Here is an 18,478-nt window from a genome sequence, read left to right on the forward strand (position 1 = left end):
TGATTTATACACGGATATATGAGCGTATAGTATAGTTGTTTAAGCGTATTCATAGAGACATAGTATCTAAGTTTATATAAAATTCCAATGTTTTTTGTTATTTTGTTGTTAATGAATGTACTGGAGCTGGGCATCCCATCTTAGACAATCATCGATAAAGACGCCCAGGTATTTGATTTGTTCTACGTCACAGGCCGATACTCGAACATCTACTTTCTTCCTAGGCGAGGTTATTAGCATATAATGGGTCTTCTTGATCTAAGGTGAACCCATGGGTAAATTTAGTAGGAAATATTACCCATGCCATGTAAATTGTGTCCGGAAATCTCATTTGAGACAACGTTGGTGTCTCCCCATACGAAACAGCCGAAATGCACCGCTTTCTGGATTGGGGAGCTAACTGATGAGTGTGAAGTCAGAAATTGCACACCTGGATGACTCCAGTCAACGCTAGGTGACCTGACTAAAGTTTCACTTTTACCATCTACCTTTTCCGACCCCCTCATCAGCGTTTGTACGTTTGTGCTTTGTCTCTGCTCCATTGAGAGGAACCAAAATTGACCGAAAAGACGTTTTTAGACACTGGTTCTATTGGCAGCTCCCTATGGGTGGAGACCTCGAGTTCCTGTCTATGCACACGGCAAGCACTTGCTTTTTACGGATGGAGGGTTCCAAATATTGGAATTTCTACGAAGAAACGATAGGATAAAAAAATGTGCTCAAGGAAAGGAGCATCTTTTGTTTTGCCCTTTTTACGCAAATCATTTTCCCCAAGTTTGATCTGGCTACCGGCCTGCATTACAAAGTAAAGCTTACAGCTATTTCCGATTAGCCAGGATGCTATATGAATGGAAAATCAAAATGAAATATTTTAAGAATGAGAGGACTTTGACATTTAAAGTTACCAAAAATATTTATTAAAATATTATCAGTTTAACACCTGTACAGATTATTGAAAGATACTTTTGTGCTTACTTTATAGCAACTCTTTGACAGCAAGCACACTTGCTACTGACTTCCCTAATTACAATGCGACGCGTCTTACCGTGGCCACCCAACAAACGTTTTTCACAGGTTACCCAATCAGGATATCTTCCTCCTTGTTCATAAAATACAAAACGACATGTTTTCAATAATTCATTGTTGTGTCACTTGCCTGTTGGACTTTGCAAGCAGGCGTGACCGTTAATCAAATTCGCGTATCCTGATTGGCTAACTTGTATAAAAGGTTTGTTACGTGCCAAGGTAAGGCACGTCGCACTGTAAAATGTATCATCGTCAAATATCGATATTTCCTCCCATGTTAAGGGAAGCTTGCTGAAAGCTCTTTTCCATATTCAAGCTGTTTTAAAATGTTCAAAAACAAAATCACTAACGCGCTCTCGAGAATGAGAGAGCTGAGTTTTAAATAATTGTCTTCGGCGACGATAGACATTTGGTGATCAGGGGCACCCAGCGGTTTATTTCCGTGGATATCTGTTCGAATGGCTTCAATCGCCTCAGAAATTCGGATTTAGTTATGAAGAAGATTGAAAATTTTCTTCGTATTAGAAACGTCAACTCAAAATTTCGTACCTCTGGAAACTAATTCCTTTCGTTTTCGAAGTGACATATATATCGTTTAAAATGCGAAAAAAGGTCAACTACAATTTTCGTAAAACAAACAACAGCTAGAAAATTAGGAGAATAATATTCCATTCCCTGAAAATTTCTGCAAAGCGTCTTATTCTTTAAATGGTCAGAAAACGATCTAGGGACACAGGAGACAACATTTTATGTATTATACTACAGTGTCCTCGTTGGGTCCCCCTGCCCGGGCTGTCTTTTCTCTCTGAGAGGTGTTTAATTATTTTAGATTTCAAGCACTAAAATGCGATTATTAAAGCCGAAGGAGCTTAACAAATGGAATAAGAAATAAACAAAATGAGAATAATAAAGAACAATACTGTGTTATCTGTGTCATCAAACAGCATTCGATTTTGCAACTGTTTATAAATACAAAACACTGTTATGTTTCCTGTATTCGAAAGTGACTGGGTGAATATACTTTCGCTTTTAAACTACAAAATCTCCTCAAATTTGTCTCCTTTATAAAATAAATTACTGTAAATATTCGATAATAACAAAAAGTAGTGGGAATGTCAATCCACTAACGATAAAGTAAATATCTGTAAGTGATCACTATGAATAGTCACAGCAGACGTAAACAGCGTAATGCACCAATAATAATACGAAAAAAAAAACTGATAACCAGAGCCAAGCGCAGGGAAACGCGTGCGAGCAAGTCACGATTGGTTTCGCTTTCTCATTGGCTGAGAAAGTGGTGCGTGTTTTGCTGACCAATTACAGATTATAGTAAAGTACACGCGAATTCCTTTCGATACTCAATCAAAAACCGCTCTAAGCATGGGAACTAGCGTCTCCTGATTCTTTTGTTGTCGAGACGTTCAACACGATTGACAAGTTAGTTGGTTTTGTCACACATTCAGGTGTAAGTTTGAAAACGCACAGTGTCTACCTTATTCTATACCTGACAAGATATAACTACACTAAAATTCGACTGTGTTAATTTCGAGATCTCTAAATGCTAACAAATTAAATTCCCACGCTGAAACCCCTAAAAGTTGTGAGGATTCTCTGTTGTTAATTCAGTTGAATCTGAAGAGACCGACATGACAACGAAAACTGCAACAAAAGCTCACAGGCCCAACTCGCTATATAATACAACTGTGATAAGTCAATGCTTTCAGCCCAAGTGATTCTACTTTGGTTTACTGTCCAAGTTACTGACGTCCTGTTTCAAAAGAATGTTCTTTTTTGTCGGGCACTCCTTGGCAGATGGCCTGGGCAAGACACCTGCAACTGATAAACAAAAAATCGTATTTCAGGGTTAGTGTTGAAATCAGAAATTGGAAATAATTACAAGCTCTGGCGAATGACTACCAAACTGGAGGGCTTGGGAATTAAAGGTGTTTCTTCAAGTTGGGCTCGAAAAGAACTTTTTCGATCGGTTCATAGTCAACTTATCTACCGCTACTTCAGTTACTTCGCCGGATCGCGAGCCTGCTAGTTACAATACTACTCCGCTTACTCCGATAGTTCTGTAACCTTTGAACTGTGATTAAATCGTTTTAAAAATCGTTCTATAAAATGGACATCCAATTGTTTATCGCCTCCCACCACGCTCCCCCTGTATTTGTTAAAGATTTCTATAGTGACCTCTTAGATCTCAGCCAATGCGCTGAATTAGTAGTATTTCATTTATGTAACTCTCAAAAACAGAATGAACGGAACGTCGTTTACAAATCGGTGTAAGAGGAATTGTGTTCTTGATGAAAGTTTAAGTGAACTCAATAAAGGTAGAATTGTTGTTAATCCTATTACAAGGTTGATAAATCACGGAATAAGAGAAGTCCAATAACAATGTACCTTTTGATCTCCTGTCACTGAACCGTAAGTGTTTCCAAGAAAATGGAACAGTTTTCAACACCCATAATGATAAAACTCGTAGATAAAACTAACCTTTACTTTCCGAAATCAAACGCCACGTTATCCCCAATCAGCGTGAAAGGCGCCCAGTTTCCCAAGTCTGCATAGCCGTTACTTCTCATCCACTTCATGGCCTGGTGAAGAGACTCACTCGCACTTTCCCCGCGAACCAGGTGTTTGTAGAAACGACTCATTAACTGCTCTGTTGCTTTGTCTGGTATGGCCCACAGGGCTACCAACACTGAGCGTGCACCGGATCCTAAGAACGCCCGAGCGATTCCAACAACTCCCTCAGCTTTCACATGTCCTTGTGCACTGTGACAACAGCTGAGTACTACGAGTTTTGCTCGCAATTGAACTTGTGAAATGTCATCCATTGTCAATAAGTAGTCTTTCTCGCATGGAGTCGCGTTAGTGGGGCGTTGAGGGGCAAGAGCAATTTCTCCTCTTTCGGCATGACCGTGAGCAGCAAAATGAATCAGACTTACAGAGGGTATCCTCTGAAGAACTGCTTGTTTAGTTGCTCTCTCCTCTAACAAAGGCTCAGCTCCGAGTAGTTCTGCTATCATCTCCGCTTCCTTTCTTGCAGAGGGCAAGCGACAAGGATTCTCAAGGCGTCCCTTGTAAAGCACGTCCCCAACGTCTGGATCGCCCACTATCAGTGCTCCGGTCTGACTGTGATAATCTGCTGGACTGTCCTGAATGAGCCTGAGAGTCGACAAAGAAGGAACAATGCGGATTCTGTAATTCTGTGACAGGTATTTCCCACTTTCATCCTTTAAGGCTGCGAATGGAACTTTGTACAAGGTGCGATCAGGAACAATCACGATTTCAGGTTTGTCGAGAAAGTTAGCCACAGGAGCGATGATCATTTGGTAACACTCGGCTAGGGTTGGAACGGGTTGAAGGTTTTCCTCTTCTTCGGTCTCTACTGGGCGAAAAGCTGCCGAGCACCCTTCCTCCAATGCTTCATCTGCTGAGTCGGCGACTTTTGGAAAAAATAGCGATCGATCTTCGTAGTGCTGTTGATCATGTGGGAGGACATTAAATCTTCTGAAGGCACTGAAAACTTCCTGAACATTTCTATCCATTCCCTTTTGAACAAAACATTCGTTGACGTCTACCTTACGGAAAAGTGTTGGTTTGTTTCCTTTAAGAACCCACAAAAACATATCTTGACGACGATATGAAATGTATAGACAGTTACAGTCATCTTCTTTTTTCACGATCCTTTCAATATCAGGCCATGACAGCGGATTGACTGATATTTGTTGTTGAGCAGAATACTGACTCGAAATTAAGTCTGCCAGCGCTCTGCCTCGTCCAAGCTCTAAAACACAAAGGGCTTCTTTCTTATTTCCCACAAGACAATACATTGCGCTGAGTAATTGATAGGACGGACTGTGCTTGTCAAAAAGATTTATCTTGAATTGGTCATGGCGTCCAATAAAACTTCGCATTTTCTCGCACGTGTTAATGCATGCCAGGAGATTGGAAAACACATCATCTTGTAAACTTAAATCTCCTTCGGATATGACGTCGTATGCAAGATTGAGTTGCGCGGCAGCCTCTAACGCTACGTGTCTTATCTCTCTGCTCAATGTAAGTGATTTCTCGTGATACTCTTTAGCCTCAGCATAATTACCAAGAGAACAAAACAACGATCCTAAGTTTATATAGCTTGCCGCTTCTCCACATTTGTCACCAATTTCTTTTGTGATCACAAGCGCGTTCTTCTGGTATGTTTCGGCCTTTCCATATTCACCGAGAGATTTATACACAGTCCCCAGGTTCCCATAACACGCGGCCTCTCCCTTTTTGTCACCAATTTCTATTGCGATCACAAGGGCTTTCTTCTGGTATGTTTCGGCCTTTCCATATTCACCGAGAGATTCATACACAGTTCCCAGGTTCCCATAACACATAGCTTCTCCATGTTTGTCACCAATTTCTTTTCTGTTCACAAGTGCTTTCTTGTGGTATGTTTCGGCCTTTCCATATTCACCGAGAAACTGGTACATTGTCTCCAGGTTCCAATAACACACAGCTTCTCCTTTTTTGTCACCACTTTCTTTTCTGATCACAAGTGCGTTGTTGTAGTATGTTTCGTCCTTTCCACATTCACCAAGTGATTCATACACAACTCCCAGGTTCCCATAACACGTGGCTTCTCTTCGTTTATCACCAATTTCTTTACTGATGACAAGTGTGATGTTGTGGTATGTCTCGGCCTTTCCATATTCACCGAGAGATTGGTACATAGCTCCCAGGTTGCGATAACACGCGGCCTCTCCCTTTTTGTCACCAATTTCTTTTGAAATCACAAGTGCGTTCTTCTGGTATATTTCGGCTTTTTCATATTCATCAAGAGATTGATAGACAGTTCCCAGGTTCCCATAACACGCGGCTTCTCCTTGTTTGTCACCAATTTCTTTTGTGATCACAAGTGCATTCTTGTGGTATGTTTCGGCCTTTCCATATTCACCGAGAGCTTTATAGACGGTTCCCAGGTTTCCATAGCACGCGGCCTCTCCCTTTTTGTCACCAATTTCTTTTGTGATCACAAGTGCGTTCTTGTAGTATGTTTCGGCCTTTCCATATTCACAGAGAGATTTATACACAGTTCCCAGGTTCCCATAACACGTTGCTTTTCCTTGTTTGTCACCAATTTTTTTTCTGATCGCAAGTGCGTTCTTCTGGTATGTTTCGGCCTTTCCATATTCACAGAGAGATTCATACACAGTTCCGAGGTTCGCATAAGATGCAGCTTCTCCATTTTTGTCACCAATTTCTTTTCTTATCACAAGTGCCTTCTTCTGATATGTTTCGGCCTTTCCATATTCACCGAGAGATTGATACACAGTTCCCAGGTTCCCATAACACAAAGCTTCTCCATTTTTGTCACGAATTTCTTTTATGATCACAAGCGCGTTGTTGTAGTATGTTTCAGCTTTTCCATATTCACCGAAAAATTGATACACAGTTCCCAGGTTGCCATAACACACAGCTTCTCCTTGTTTGTCATCAATTTCTTTTGTGATCACAAGTGCGTTGTCGTAGTATGTTTCGGCCTTTCCATATTCACCGAGAGATTCATACACAGTTCCGAGGTTCGCATAAGAGGCAGCTTCTCCATGTTTGTCACCAATTTCTTTTCTTATCACAAGTGCGTTCTTCTGGTATGTTTCGGCCTTTTCATATTCACCGAGAGATCCATACACAGTTGCGAGGTTCGCATAAGAGGCAGCTTCTCCATGTTTGTCACCAATTTCTTTTCTTATCACAAGTGCCTTCTTCTGGTATGTTTCGGCCTTTCCATATTCACCGAGAGATTTATACACAGTTCCGAGGTTCGCATAAGAGGCAGCTTCTCCATTTTTGTCACCAATTTCTTTTCTTATCACAAGTGCCTTCTTCTGGTATGTTTCGGCCTTTCCATATTCACCGAGAGATTGATACACAGTTCCCAGGTTCCCATAACACCAAGCTTCTCCATTTTTGTCACGAATTTCTTTTATGATCACAAGCGCGTTGTTGTAGTATGTTTCAGCTTTTCCATATTCACCGAAAATTTGATACACAGTTCCCAGGTTGCCATAACACACAGCTTCTCCTTGTTTGTCATCAATTTCTTTTGTGATCACAAGTGCGTTGTCGTAGTATGTTTCGGCCTTTCCATATTCACCGAGAGATTCATACACAGTTCCCAGGTTCCCATAACACACAGCTTCTCCTTGTTTGTCACCATTTTCTTTTGTGATCACAAGTGCGTTGTCGTAGTATGTTTTGGCCTTTCCATATTCACCGAGAGATTGATACACATTTCCCAGGTTCCTACAACACGCAGCTTCTCCTTGTTTGTCGCCAATTTCTTTTGTGATCACAAGTGCGTTCTTCTGGTTTGTTTCGGCCTTTCCATATTCACCGAGAGATTCATACACATTTCCCAGGTTTCCATAACACGCGGATTGTCCTTTCCTTTCGCCTATTTTCATCATGATGCTTAGCGCTTTCTTATAAAGCCTTATGGCTTCTTGATATTTACTTTGAAGGTGGTATAATTTTGCCAGTTTATAGGTTACTCTGCTTTCTTGGGATTTCTCGCCACATCCGCGCAGAACGTCTAACAGCTTCCTGCCACATTCTCTCACACTTGTGTGATCGTTAAGAAGGCTGTACGTTTCAAACAATGAGAAGTATATCCATGTGTATGCGAATTCACCAAATTCCTTTTCTTTTTCCAGGCCTTTGTTGTTTACCAGAATCAAACATTCCTTGCACAACTTAATAGCTTGTAGAAATCGACTTGTGTTTCGAAGAAATGTGGCAACGCATGTACCAATAAAGATCGTCTGGATAATTTCCTCTGTGTTGTTCATGACGGTCTTAACTAGAAACCATTGAAATAAAACAAAAGCACAGTAGTCTGGGGCTGTTTACTGTTATACTGGCAAACCTGTGGTGAGTGGCCACCGTGTTTTCAAAAAACTGCTAGTAACTGGTAAGGACGCCAGTTTTAGTGAACATAAAATACATTTATAGCGGAGCTCGCGCGCGCGCCAGCCCCATAGCTTAGAGATTTTGGTAAACCTATCAGTGCGAGAAATTTTGGTTTGGTTATGACGTCACTTCCGTCCGACCGACCTACCGCCCGTACGTACGCTACTCCATGTAAGCCAACATGAAATGAGACACTCAAACCTTGTGATGCAAATCAGGTTTTTTTCGGCGGGAAAATGCATGGCCAACTGCGCTGCCGGCCACGTTTGTTTGGCAGGAAATTGCATCGCCAACTGCGTTTGAGAAAAAAATAATAATAATAATTTTGAAGATGACGTGTACGACAAAACACAAACTCAATTTATGAATAAGTCTACAAACATGTAAAGCAAAGAAAGGGAGATAGAAAGAGATCGAGAAAATAGGCGACGAAGAAGCGAAGTTCGACGTCAAAGAGAGCGATTGAGAGCGGTAGCAAACAGGCGAAAAATGAGTGACCAACAAAGAGAGAAAGAACAGGAAAGGGTGCCGGAAAAATCCCGTGTTGTGGCACAGGGTTTGAGTGTCTCATTTCACATTACATAAATGAGCGTATGTGCTGTAACGCGGGTTGTTTTTGGGCGGGAAACTGCGCTGCCGGCCGCGTTTGTTTGGCGGGAAGTTGCATCGCCAACTGCGTTTGCGAAAAAAACAAAACAAAACAAAAATAATTTTGAAGACGACAAGATACAAAGTCAATTTTTATATGAGACCAAAAGCAGGAGAAAGAGCAAGGCAACTAGCGGCGGGAGAAACAAATCGACTGGCACATCATCACAATCTGGAAGTGAAATCATTTTACTCCGATCCAGCGCCAAGAAACGTTGGATTTTTCCTCTTTAAGTGAAACGTTTCGCTCACTTAACGCTGTAAAAGGAACGGAAAAATCAGCAATGGAATAAAGAGACTGGTTATTCTCAGAAGGGCGAGTACATTCTTGCAATTTTGTTGATAAAACTTTGCTAGTTTGCTGGTTTGCAAGAAATTGTTTTCTTGTAGTTTTGACACGCCGTTTAACGTAAGCTTAAGCTTATACTGGTAACTTCAGAACAGTATTTTGAGCTCATTTTTTCGGTCCATGTTGACTATTTCCTTTGGAGTTTTATTTTCTGATCACGTCCAATTTTGCCGTCAAACAGCGGGAGAAAGAGCAAGGGGGACCGTGGCGGGAGAAACAAATCGATTCTTTTAGCAGCTTTTAGAGGCGGCACTTCATAAACAGCGGCCGAATCTTGAAGAGAAATTATTTTACTCTAATCCGGCGCGATGAAATGAAATTAAGATGCGATGGATTTTTCCTCTTGAAGTGAAACTTAATGTTGTAAACGAACGAAAAAATCAGCAATCGAATAAAAGGACTGGTTATTCTCCAAAGAGGCGAGTATATTCATGTGCTTTTGTTGACAACACTTTGCTGTTTTTGCAAGATATTTTTTTCTTGTAGTGTTGACACTGCAACTTGTTTAACCTCAGAGCAGCCTTTTGAGCTAATTTTTCGGTCCATGTTCGTTATTTCCCTTGGAGTTTTATTTTCTAATCTCATCCCTTTTTGCTTCATTTAAAAAAAATTGATTCTGAGCTAAAATAGTCAGTCAAACAAGCGTCTCCCAACATTGTATCGTTGGCATAAACTACTGACAAGTTTTTCTCGCATAAGTCTTATATTTCCTGATTTCAGCATTTATTTCTGACAATCTTGACAGAGAACAAACAAAAATACTTAAAACAGTAGGATATAACCGCAAAGATTAAGATGTGTGAGTAATTTTCACTGAAAGTCTTTTCAAAGAACGTTAAAAGCGAATGTAAAATTAATAAAAAGTGTGATTTCATTTTCATCAAAACAAAGTTTACGCAAAACATTCATTCGCTTGTTTTTTGTGAATTTTTCAAAGATCGTTGTTTAGTTTATTTCTGTACTTATTGCTGTGAATTATCACATTGTTTTTTTGATTTATTACTCAAAGATATGTTTGAAGTGTGTTTTTTGGTTAGTGTATCCATTTTCTCTGAGGTTTATAGCGTACGGCCTTCTTGATAAGCAAAATTTACTAGATAATGACAGTGCCGGTAGCGCGCGTTGGCTGTTCACAAACCGTTTTGCCTCGATCATCTTAAAAACTAAAAACAGATTATAATAAAAACAAAAAATATCATTTTGAGCCATTTAAATTCCGCTTTTATAACACAGAGGGCAAAATCTTCCTAAAACTATCAAGGAACTTCGTAAAACAGCCAGTAAAACACTCATCGAAGGCGCAAGCAAACCAAAAAATTATTTAATTTTTTCGTAGCGTACAAAACAAACAAAACCGACGAGAACAGTTCCCATTATACACATGTAATTAAGAGAGAATACAAGTTTAATTCAGGAGCAAACTAACAACGATAAATCAAATGTTAGGCATCAATAATTAATTGTTCACCTGCGCTGTGAAGCTTCCTACCGCTTGGAAATCACACGAACATAGATCGATAAAAATAGCAAACGATGGATCCAAAGAAGGAACTTGCGGAGTAATTCTTCCTGCTCCTTCCTCCCATTAAAATGACACTTTCATGCTCAGTTATCGTTCGTTGAAAGCACTTGGACGCCATGACTGATTTCAGTTTCTCAACCAAGCAAAATAAAATCAATCCGATCCAAGTCTTTAGCTTTTGACACAAATAATGTTTTGCTTTTTCATGTGAGAGACACCAAAATTAACCTTTAGGAATTTCCTTCCTAGCTGCAGCACTTGATTTCCATGTATTTTTGGTACAAAGAACCCGGCTTAAAGAGTTTAACTTCGAAAGAACCTCAAAGAACTTGTTTTTTTGGACTCAAAATGCAGAAACCAACAAAATGTAAAATCTGTCGTGCTCAGCCAATCAGGAGCGAGAATTTTCGCTGCTCGACCAATCAGCAGTAAGTAATTTTGCCCTCGGTAAAAGGAAAATTACGAAAAACTGCCCTCTGTTACAACAAATCAGCATTCAGTAATTTTGCCCTCTGTGTTACATTGTTATTGTTGATGAGCAGTTAGCTGCATATGCATTAAAAATGTACTATATAACTGCAGAATTGATGAGGAACTTATAAGGTTATTACGTGCATACAATAAGCAGACTTCTATCGTGGAGCTCCGCTTTTAGGCTTAGCTAAATATATATATATATATATATATATATATATATATATATATATATATATATATATATATATATATATATTATTACAACAGGGGCACTCCACGAGAACATTTAATCAAAATATATTTAATGTCAACTCTGCGTTCCCAGATCGCTCCGTACTCTTTTAGTTTTTATAAACCATATTTGTGTAAGCTTATACCCGGACTGTTCGGATTCTTTCAGCTGCAACTTAAAGCTGAAGAAAGTTTTAGAAAGCGGAATTTTATCAACGAAAGCTTGTAGGATTTTGTAAACTTAAAGCCTGTATTAAAGTTCCGCCTCTTTTCCCGTTTGGAGCATCCTTCTTGCGGTGCAGATAATGGTTTATCTTTATTTTAGTTTTACCGTTTTTTTTTCAGCTGCTGTATCGTGTTTTCTATTGACTCTGTGATTTTTAAGTTCTTTCTATCGTCTACACGTTTTTTATTGGTGCTTACCCTCTATAGTTTCTGAATGAAATAACTTATGATCCATCAATTAGTTTTGCTTGCCTACAATTGGATGAAATGTGCCACGTGACTAACATCATCAATTGATATTACTCAGAACTCAACACTCGAGTCGTCTATTTAAAAAATACCAAAATTCCCTCATTGTAAAACTTGCTTTTCCAAATATCTCTTGTTTAGTAGTCCCCCTGATCCCCCATTAAAAGAATGTCGACTGATTATAATTACACCTTCTGTCAAAAATAAAAAAATCCCGGTTACGCCCCTGCAGTGCAATGAAATTGGCAGATGAAAATAGAAAGAAGTTATTTGAAAACTTTAAGAATTTTGAAGAGTATTTTGCAGTTCAATGGGTTACGCACAACACAATACTAGACGTGCAAAGCGAGGCCAGAAAGACTAAAAATTCAACACACTACATATGGGGCCTTCCCTCTGTTTGGTTTGAAATGTAAGAATAATTTTCCTTGGAAATTTAACATCTGTTTCTTCTAACTCACAGTTTCTGTTACAGATCTTTGCTGGCGAAAAACTGTCTGCTTTACGGAACAGTTAATGCCTACAAACAAATAATCCCTGTATATTTTTACCCCAGATAACTGAGGTTATTAGCCGGTTAGTAGTTATCGTACGTTGCGACCGGTGGCTCCAGTAATACAACGACTTTGTCTTTCTCTTTTTTGTAAGTCATCCACTCCAGGACTACCTTGCTGATTTCACTGCATTTTCCGCTCAGTCAAACAAAAGGTTAATAATTCTATTGCTTTTTCTCCTTCAGATCTCTTGATTTTACTTATTTCATCATTCTATAACAAAAACATGCCGCGATTTGATCGATCCCACAAACGCCCTCTTAACAGATTCCAGATTTTCGTAACGAGGGCTAAATAGACATTTTTGAATAACACAAGAAAACGACAGGATATTTTTCAACCCTCAGTATCAACATGTATATTCTCCCAAATGCTTTACACTTGTTTGTTGCTATTTTTGGTGATCAGTTCGTGTCTTCTTATTACCTGCATGTTTGATCTGGTATTGATATTGTAAGGAGAAATTAAATCAGATCAAACTTTTTAGCCGAGAGTCGTACCACTTAACTGATTGATCTATTGTATTTGTTTTCAAACAATGCCTACATTTTTTTCAATTCTTCAAACAACTGTCCTAAAAGTCAACATTTACGAGTAACTAAGAAACCATAGTTTGAAATACAAAGACGGAGGGGTGAGTTTAAGTACGCTAGACAACGTTTTCATGCCTTAAATTTTCAACAGAGTTTTGAACTCGAAAAATTGCCTGCTGAGCTCTGTTCGGGATATAAAATAATAATAAATATAAGCGAACAATGCGACAGTGATTATCGAACAGAGTGAATATGTTCTTGTTCCATATGATATCAGTGAAAGAAAGGCCGAAACTGAAGAATAAGCTTGAGCGGAAAACGAAACTTTCGCAACCGGAACACACGGACATGTGTAAATTTAGCAAACTGTCATGCGCGGGGTGAAAGGAATATATTTTAAAAAGATGAGGAAACATCTATCCTTTGTGACCCTTTTGCTAAAGTTCTGTTGAATTCCATTACCATGTGTTTTGCCACACAAAGGTTGATAATTCTGTTGCTATTCTTTCTTTTAGATTTCAAAATTTTCTTATCAAATAAAGTGAAGTTCCGTAGTATTCAAGTTCTTATTTCATCCGTTCTGTAACTAAAATAAGTGGTGCTTTGATCAAACCCACTAATTCCCTCTCAAGGGCACCCAACGAGAAAATTTAGTAAAATTTTATTTTCCGGCTGTTTGCTTCATGAAAATGCTAGCCGACTTTGTTTGTGTTGTTTATGCCCCTTCGAAAACGAAAGAAATAAGTTCTACAGTAGAATGTAATTTTGAGCTGGTATTTTCACGAAGAAAACTTTAGATTTTCTTTAACACTAAATCAGGAGTTCTGAGGTAATTTACGGCTTCCAAACATATTTCCACAAAAATAAATTGTTGGGTCGCCTCACGGACCCTTTTTATTTATGGACTTTGTTTGTAACGAGGGCCCAACAGACATATCGAGATAAACAAAAAGTCCTTCGCAGGGAAAACAAATGAAACATTTTTGACACAGCTGTGTTAAGTTGTTATTTGTTGTCAGTCGAATGAATATTATAGTTTCATCATGGGCGGCACTCAACGGTTCACTTCGGTGGATATCTGTTCTGATCGCTTTGATCGCCTTACAAACTCAGATTTTAGTCCTACACAAAATCTAAAGCTGTCTTCGGCAAACTGTCAGCTCAAAATTTCGTAATACAAGAAAACTAATTCCTGTCCTTTTCGTGGGGAGCAATTATGTCATTAAGAAGGCGTAAAAAGATTAGCTTATTTCGTAGCAAGTAAATTTGGACAATAAAATATCCTATCTTTAAACTTTTTTGCAACTTAAAATTTCAGCTAAAGCATCGGAACAGATCAATCTGTATTTGTAATATCTTACACAAATATGTTTTTCAAAGAGCAAAAAAAAAAAAAAAAAAAAACGATCTGGGAACATAGGGGACAGCATGCATTTGAAGTCTTTTCCTTGAATGTTCTCGTTGGGTGACCCGTTCTAAACCCTTATCTGGCATAAATACAACAAGCTTTTAAAACATCTTAAACTTACCACGACGCCACTGACAGTCACAAATCGTCGCAGTTTGCAATCATCGGAATACACACGGTACGTGGTGGAGAGAAAAAGGTGCACGCGTCGAAAACAAAAGACGCCTTAAACTTGAAAAAATACGCAATACTCGAAAATGATACACGTAAATCTCGAAAACGAAACACCCAAGGCTCGAAAATGATGCATCTAAAAACTCGAATATCATGATCAAAAGAGCCAACGCTAGCAAACGATAAACTAAAAACATGTAAAAAACCTAACGGTTGCACCTAAAACTTGAAAACAAAACATCCAGAAGCGAAAACTGGAGAGCTGGATCTCTCCTCTTTACGTCCTTGGGACGCGAAGAGGAGAGACCCTGGGAACGAGGTTGTCATAGACCATAAAGTGACGTCACAAAATGTTCCAAACTCAAGTGGAATCTCCAGCCGGGCGCAGGCGAGTGGTTTCACTGCCAAATTTGAACATTTTATGGCGTTATTTTATGGTCTATAAGAGTATAGACTATAAAAAAAACTGTCGTCGATTTCCCTTTTACGAAGACATGGTTAAAGTACGAGCGGAATTGGCTTAATTTTCCGTTTAGAGAGCGCGCGCATACATCTGACGTCATCTTATTATCTATACCCTTTATAGACTAGCTAGGAGCCAATCGGTGGGCGGAAATTTCGACAGTTACTTATCAATTATCCCGATACTTAGCTAACATGGCCGTAGGCCGAGTTGGCTAAAATCGCGGGGGTATTCCGCAAGATTATTCAACACATTGATAACAAAGCACAGTTATATTTCAAAAACGCTCGAGACGATCTTCATTTTGCCATTTTTTTCCCCAACACACGAAATTGCATGTATCGCAGGATATCTGTTGACTACGGACGACGAACATTCAGTGTACCATGGAGCTATGAGAAAATGCTTAGCCTGTCATAGCAGACGCTTTTTCCGGCTTCAATAAGGATGATTTTCATTTTGATAAACATGCTAAAAGGAACTGAAATTAACGATAAAAAGTTATACGACGTTTCGAAGACTTCATGTCATCATTGTCAAATACGAGGAAATTTATATAGGTGGCATAATATACAGAACTCTCAATGCCTACATTTTATACAATTCTTCAATCAACTGTCCTAAAAGTCAAAATTTACGAGTAACTAAGAAACCGTAGTTTGGAATACAAAGACGGAGGGGTGAGTTTAAGTACGTTAGACTACGTTTTCATGCCTTAAATTTTCAACAGAGTTTTGAACTCGAAAAATTGTCTGCTGAGCTCTGTTTGGGGTATAAAATAATAATAAATATAAGCAAACAATGCGACAGTGATTATCGAACAGAGTGAATATGTTCTTGTCCCATATGAGATCAGTGAAAGAAAGGCCAAAACTGAAGAATAAGCTTAAGCAGAAACAGAAACTTTCGCAACCGGAACACACGGACATGTGTAAATTTAGCAAACTGTCATGCGCGGGGTGAAAGGAATAAAATTAAAAAGAGATATAGAAATGTGTATCCTTTGTGACCCTTTTGCTAAAGTTCTGTTGAATTCCATCACTGTGTGTTTCGCCACACAAAGGTTGATAAGTTTGTTGCTATTCTCTCCTTTAGATTTCAAAATTTTCTTATCAAACAAAGTGAAGTTCCGTACTATTCAATGTTCTTATTTCATCCGTTCTGTAACTAAAATAAGTGGTGCTTTGATCAAACCCACTAATTCCCTCTCAGGGGCACCCAACAAGAAAATTTAGTAAAATCTTATTTTCCGGATTTACTAGCAGCTGTTTGCTTCATGAAAATGCTAGCCGACCTTTTTTGTTTTGTTTACGGCATATTTACTCCTTCGAAAACGAAAGGAATAAGTTTTACAGTAGAATGTAATTTTAGGCTGGTATTTTCCCGAAGAAAACTTTAGATTTTCTTTAACACTAAATCAGGAGTTCTGAGTTGATTTACTGCTTCCAAACATATTTCCACAAAAATGAATTGTTGGGTCGTATCCCAGACCCTCTATATGGATTTTATTCGTAACAAGGGCTCAACAGACATTTCGAGATTACGCAAGCAAACAGAAGTTCGCAGTGAAAACAAATGAAAGATTTTGACACGACTGTGTTGTTAATTGTTGTCAGTAGAATGAATGTTATAGTTTCATCAAAGCCGGCACCCAACGGTTCATTTCGGTGGATATCTGTTGTGCTGGCTTTGATCGCCGCACAAACTCGGATTTAATTGTACACAAAATCTAAAGCTATCTTCGGCAAACTATCAGCTCAAAGTTTCGTAATACTCGAAAACTAATTCTTGTCCTTTTCGTAGGGAGAAAATATGTCATTAAGAAGGGGTAAAAAGATCAGCTCATTTCGTAACTAGTAAATTTGGACAATAAAATATTCTTTCCTGAAATTTTTTTGCAACCTAAAATTTCATCTAAAGCATCCAAACAGATCAATCTGTATTTCTAATAGCTTACACAAATATGTCTTTCAAAGGGCACAAAACGATCTTGGAACACAGGAGACAACATTTGAAGTACTTTCCTTAAATTTTCTGGTTGGGTGACGTCGTTCTATACTTGACTGGCATAAATACAACAAACTTTTAAAACATCCTAAACTTATCACGACGCCACTTACAGTCACAAATCGTCGCAGTTCGCAATCATCGGAATACGCACGGTACGTGGTGGAAAGAAAAAGGTGCACGCGTCGAAAACAAAAGACGCCTTAAACTTGAAAAAATGCGCAATGCTCGAAAATGATGCACGTAAAACTCGCAAACGAACTGGTCCCTGGTGGTGATCCCACAAACTCGCCACTTTGGCACAAAACCACCCAAAACGGATGGTTTCGGCTCCCCAAAGACGGATCGGGAACCTGACAATAGATATAGTATAACGTTTCTGCAACCCTCCCTTGGGACAGCTTGGTGCCCTTAAAGGGACCTGATTACAAAGTGCAAACTCTGTGGTGGTTATGAAGGTAGGCCGATGTCTTAATGTGATACCCTTAAACGTTTTTCTTCTTAAAGAGTTGAGGCCAGCAACCCAACCCGTGTTTGAAACTAGAGTCTCTACTTTGTCAAAGGTAAAAGCGGTAATTCTCCAGCAATGAATTTTCTCTCGTAGTATTTTCTTTTAAAATAAAATAAATTACTTCAGTTTCAGTGTCAAATGTATCTAGCGCAGAGCACTAATTGGGGACACTATCCAGATCGAATTGAAATTTACAAATGTTGGTTTTTGAGGAGAGGGGAAAACCGGAGTACCCGGAGAAAAACCTCACGGAGCAAGGACGAGAATCAAAACTCCACCCACATATGACGCCGAGTCCGTGAATCGACCCCGGGCCAGATTGGTGGGAGGCGAGTGTTTTCACCACTGCGCCATCCCTGCATCCTTTGCAACCAAAGAGCTATGGTCTCGTGATCCTTTTGTGTCTATCAGCAGGTATTGCTCTTACATGTTCGTGGCAAAATAAACCGTTCTTCCAAAATTTCTCCTTTCTACTTTTTGTCTTGAAAGAAATGCGAAAGTTGATTAACAGCATGTTTTGATTTTTTTGATCATAAAGCGTACTATTAAATGTTCGCTTTTAAAATTCTTCAAAACTTTAACATGAATTATGCATTTTAAGAAATGACGGCAAATTTTCCATAGGTGTAAAATCATTTTGACCACTCACCATGTTCTACACAGAAGCACATATTTCAGCGTATATTTTGAACGCCTGCGACACGTTAATAGAAGTAAAATGGGTTAATTAATTACGGTCCGTCTTAGTTGATGGATAGCCTCGAAAATAACCACCTGTTTTCGATAGAAACTACATGTGCGCTAATATTTTAGAAAGAAGAAGACGTAAAGGTCGATTAATTAGATTTATGAGGATAGGGTTAGTAAATGCTTGAAAGTCACACGAAAAAAAAAACCTCGGGATTCGAGTGCTGACGTTTTGAGCGTTATCCCTCCGTCAGACCGAATCATTTCCATTCCCTAACGAAACAGCACCGCAGTATCTTTTAATTAGAAACTAACGTCTTATCCACGAAAAGACGGTCAATTTGATTGTTCTCACGAATTGACGAGATTATTGCACACCACACGATAGAAATCACTGAAAAGAAGCAAATTTATGGTGTTCAGAAGGACAATGACCATAGAAGGCTTTCAA

At 39.0% G+C, this 18,478-nt stretch overlaps 1 protein-coding gene across 2 annotated transcripts; it reads right to left on the minus strand.

The window, feature by feature from the left end:
• Positions 1 to 1,087: 1,087 nt before the first annotated feature.
• LOC146483443 (uncharacterized) lies at positions 1,088 to 16,979 on the minus strand. 2 transcript variants are annotated; one of them, XM_085105620.1, is made up of 3 exons: positions 16,943 to 16,979; positions 3,523 to 7,879; positions 1,088 to 2,862 (listed from the first exon to the last, which is right to left on the minus strand). In XM_085105620.1, the coding sequence occupies exon 2, from the start codon at positions 7,866 to 7,868 to the stop codon at positions 3,525 to 3,527; it is 4,344 nt and encodes a 1,447-aa protein (XP_084961746.1). In that variant the 5' UTR covers positions 7,869 to 7,879; positions 16,943 to 16,979; the 3' UTR covers positions 1,088 to 2,862; positions 3,523 to 3,524. The 2 variants fall into 2 exon arrangements, with proteins under 2 accessions (XP_084961746.1, XP_084961745.1); XM_085105619.1 differs by lacking the exon at positions 16,943 to 16,979 and adding an exon at positions 14,307 to 14,401.
• Positions 16,980 to 18,478: the final 1,499 nt, after the last annotated feature.

The sequence above is a fragment of the Pavona decussata genome, unplaced genomic scaffold, assembly GCF_977016875.1.
Source record: "Pavona decussata unplaced genomic scaffold, jaPavDecu1.1 SCAFFOLD_38, whole genome shotgun sequence".
Classification (NCBI taxonomy): Eukaryota; Metazoa; Cnidaria; class Anthozoa; order Scleractinia; family Agariciidae; genus Pavona; species Pavona decussata.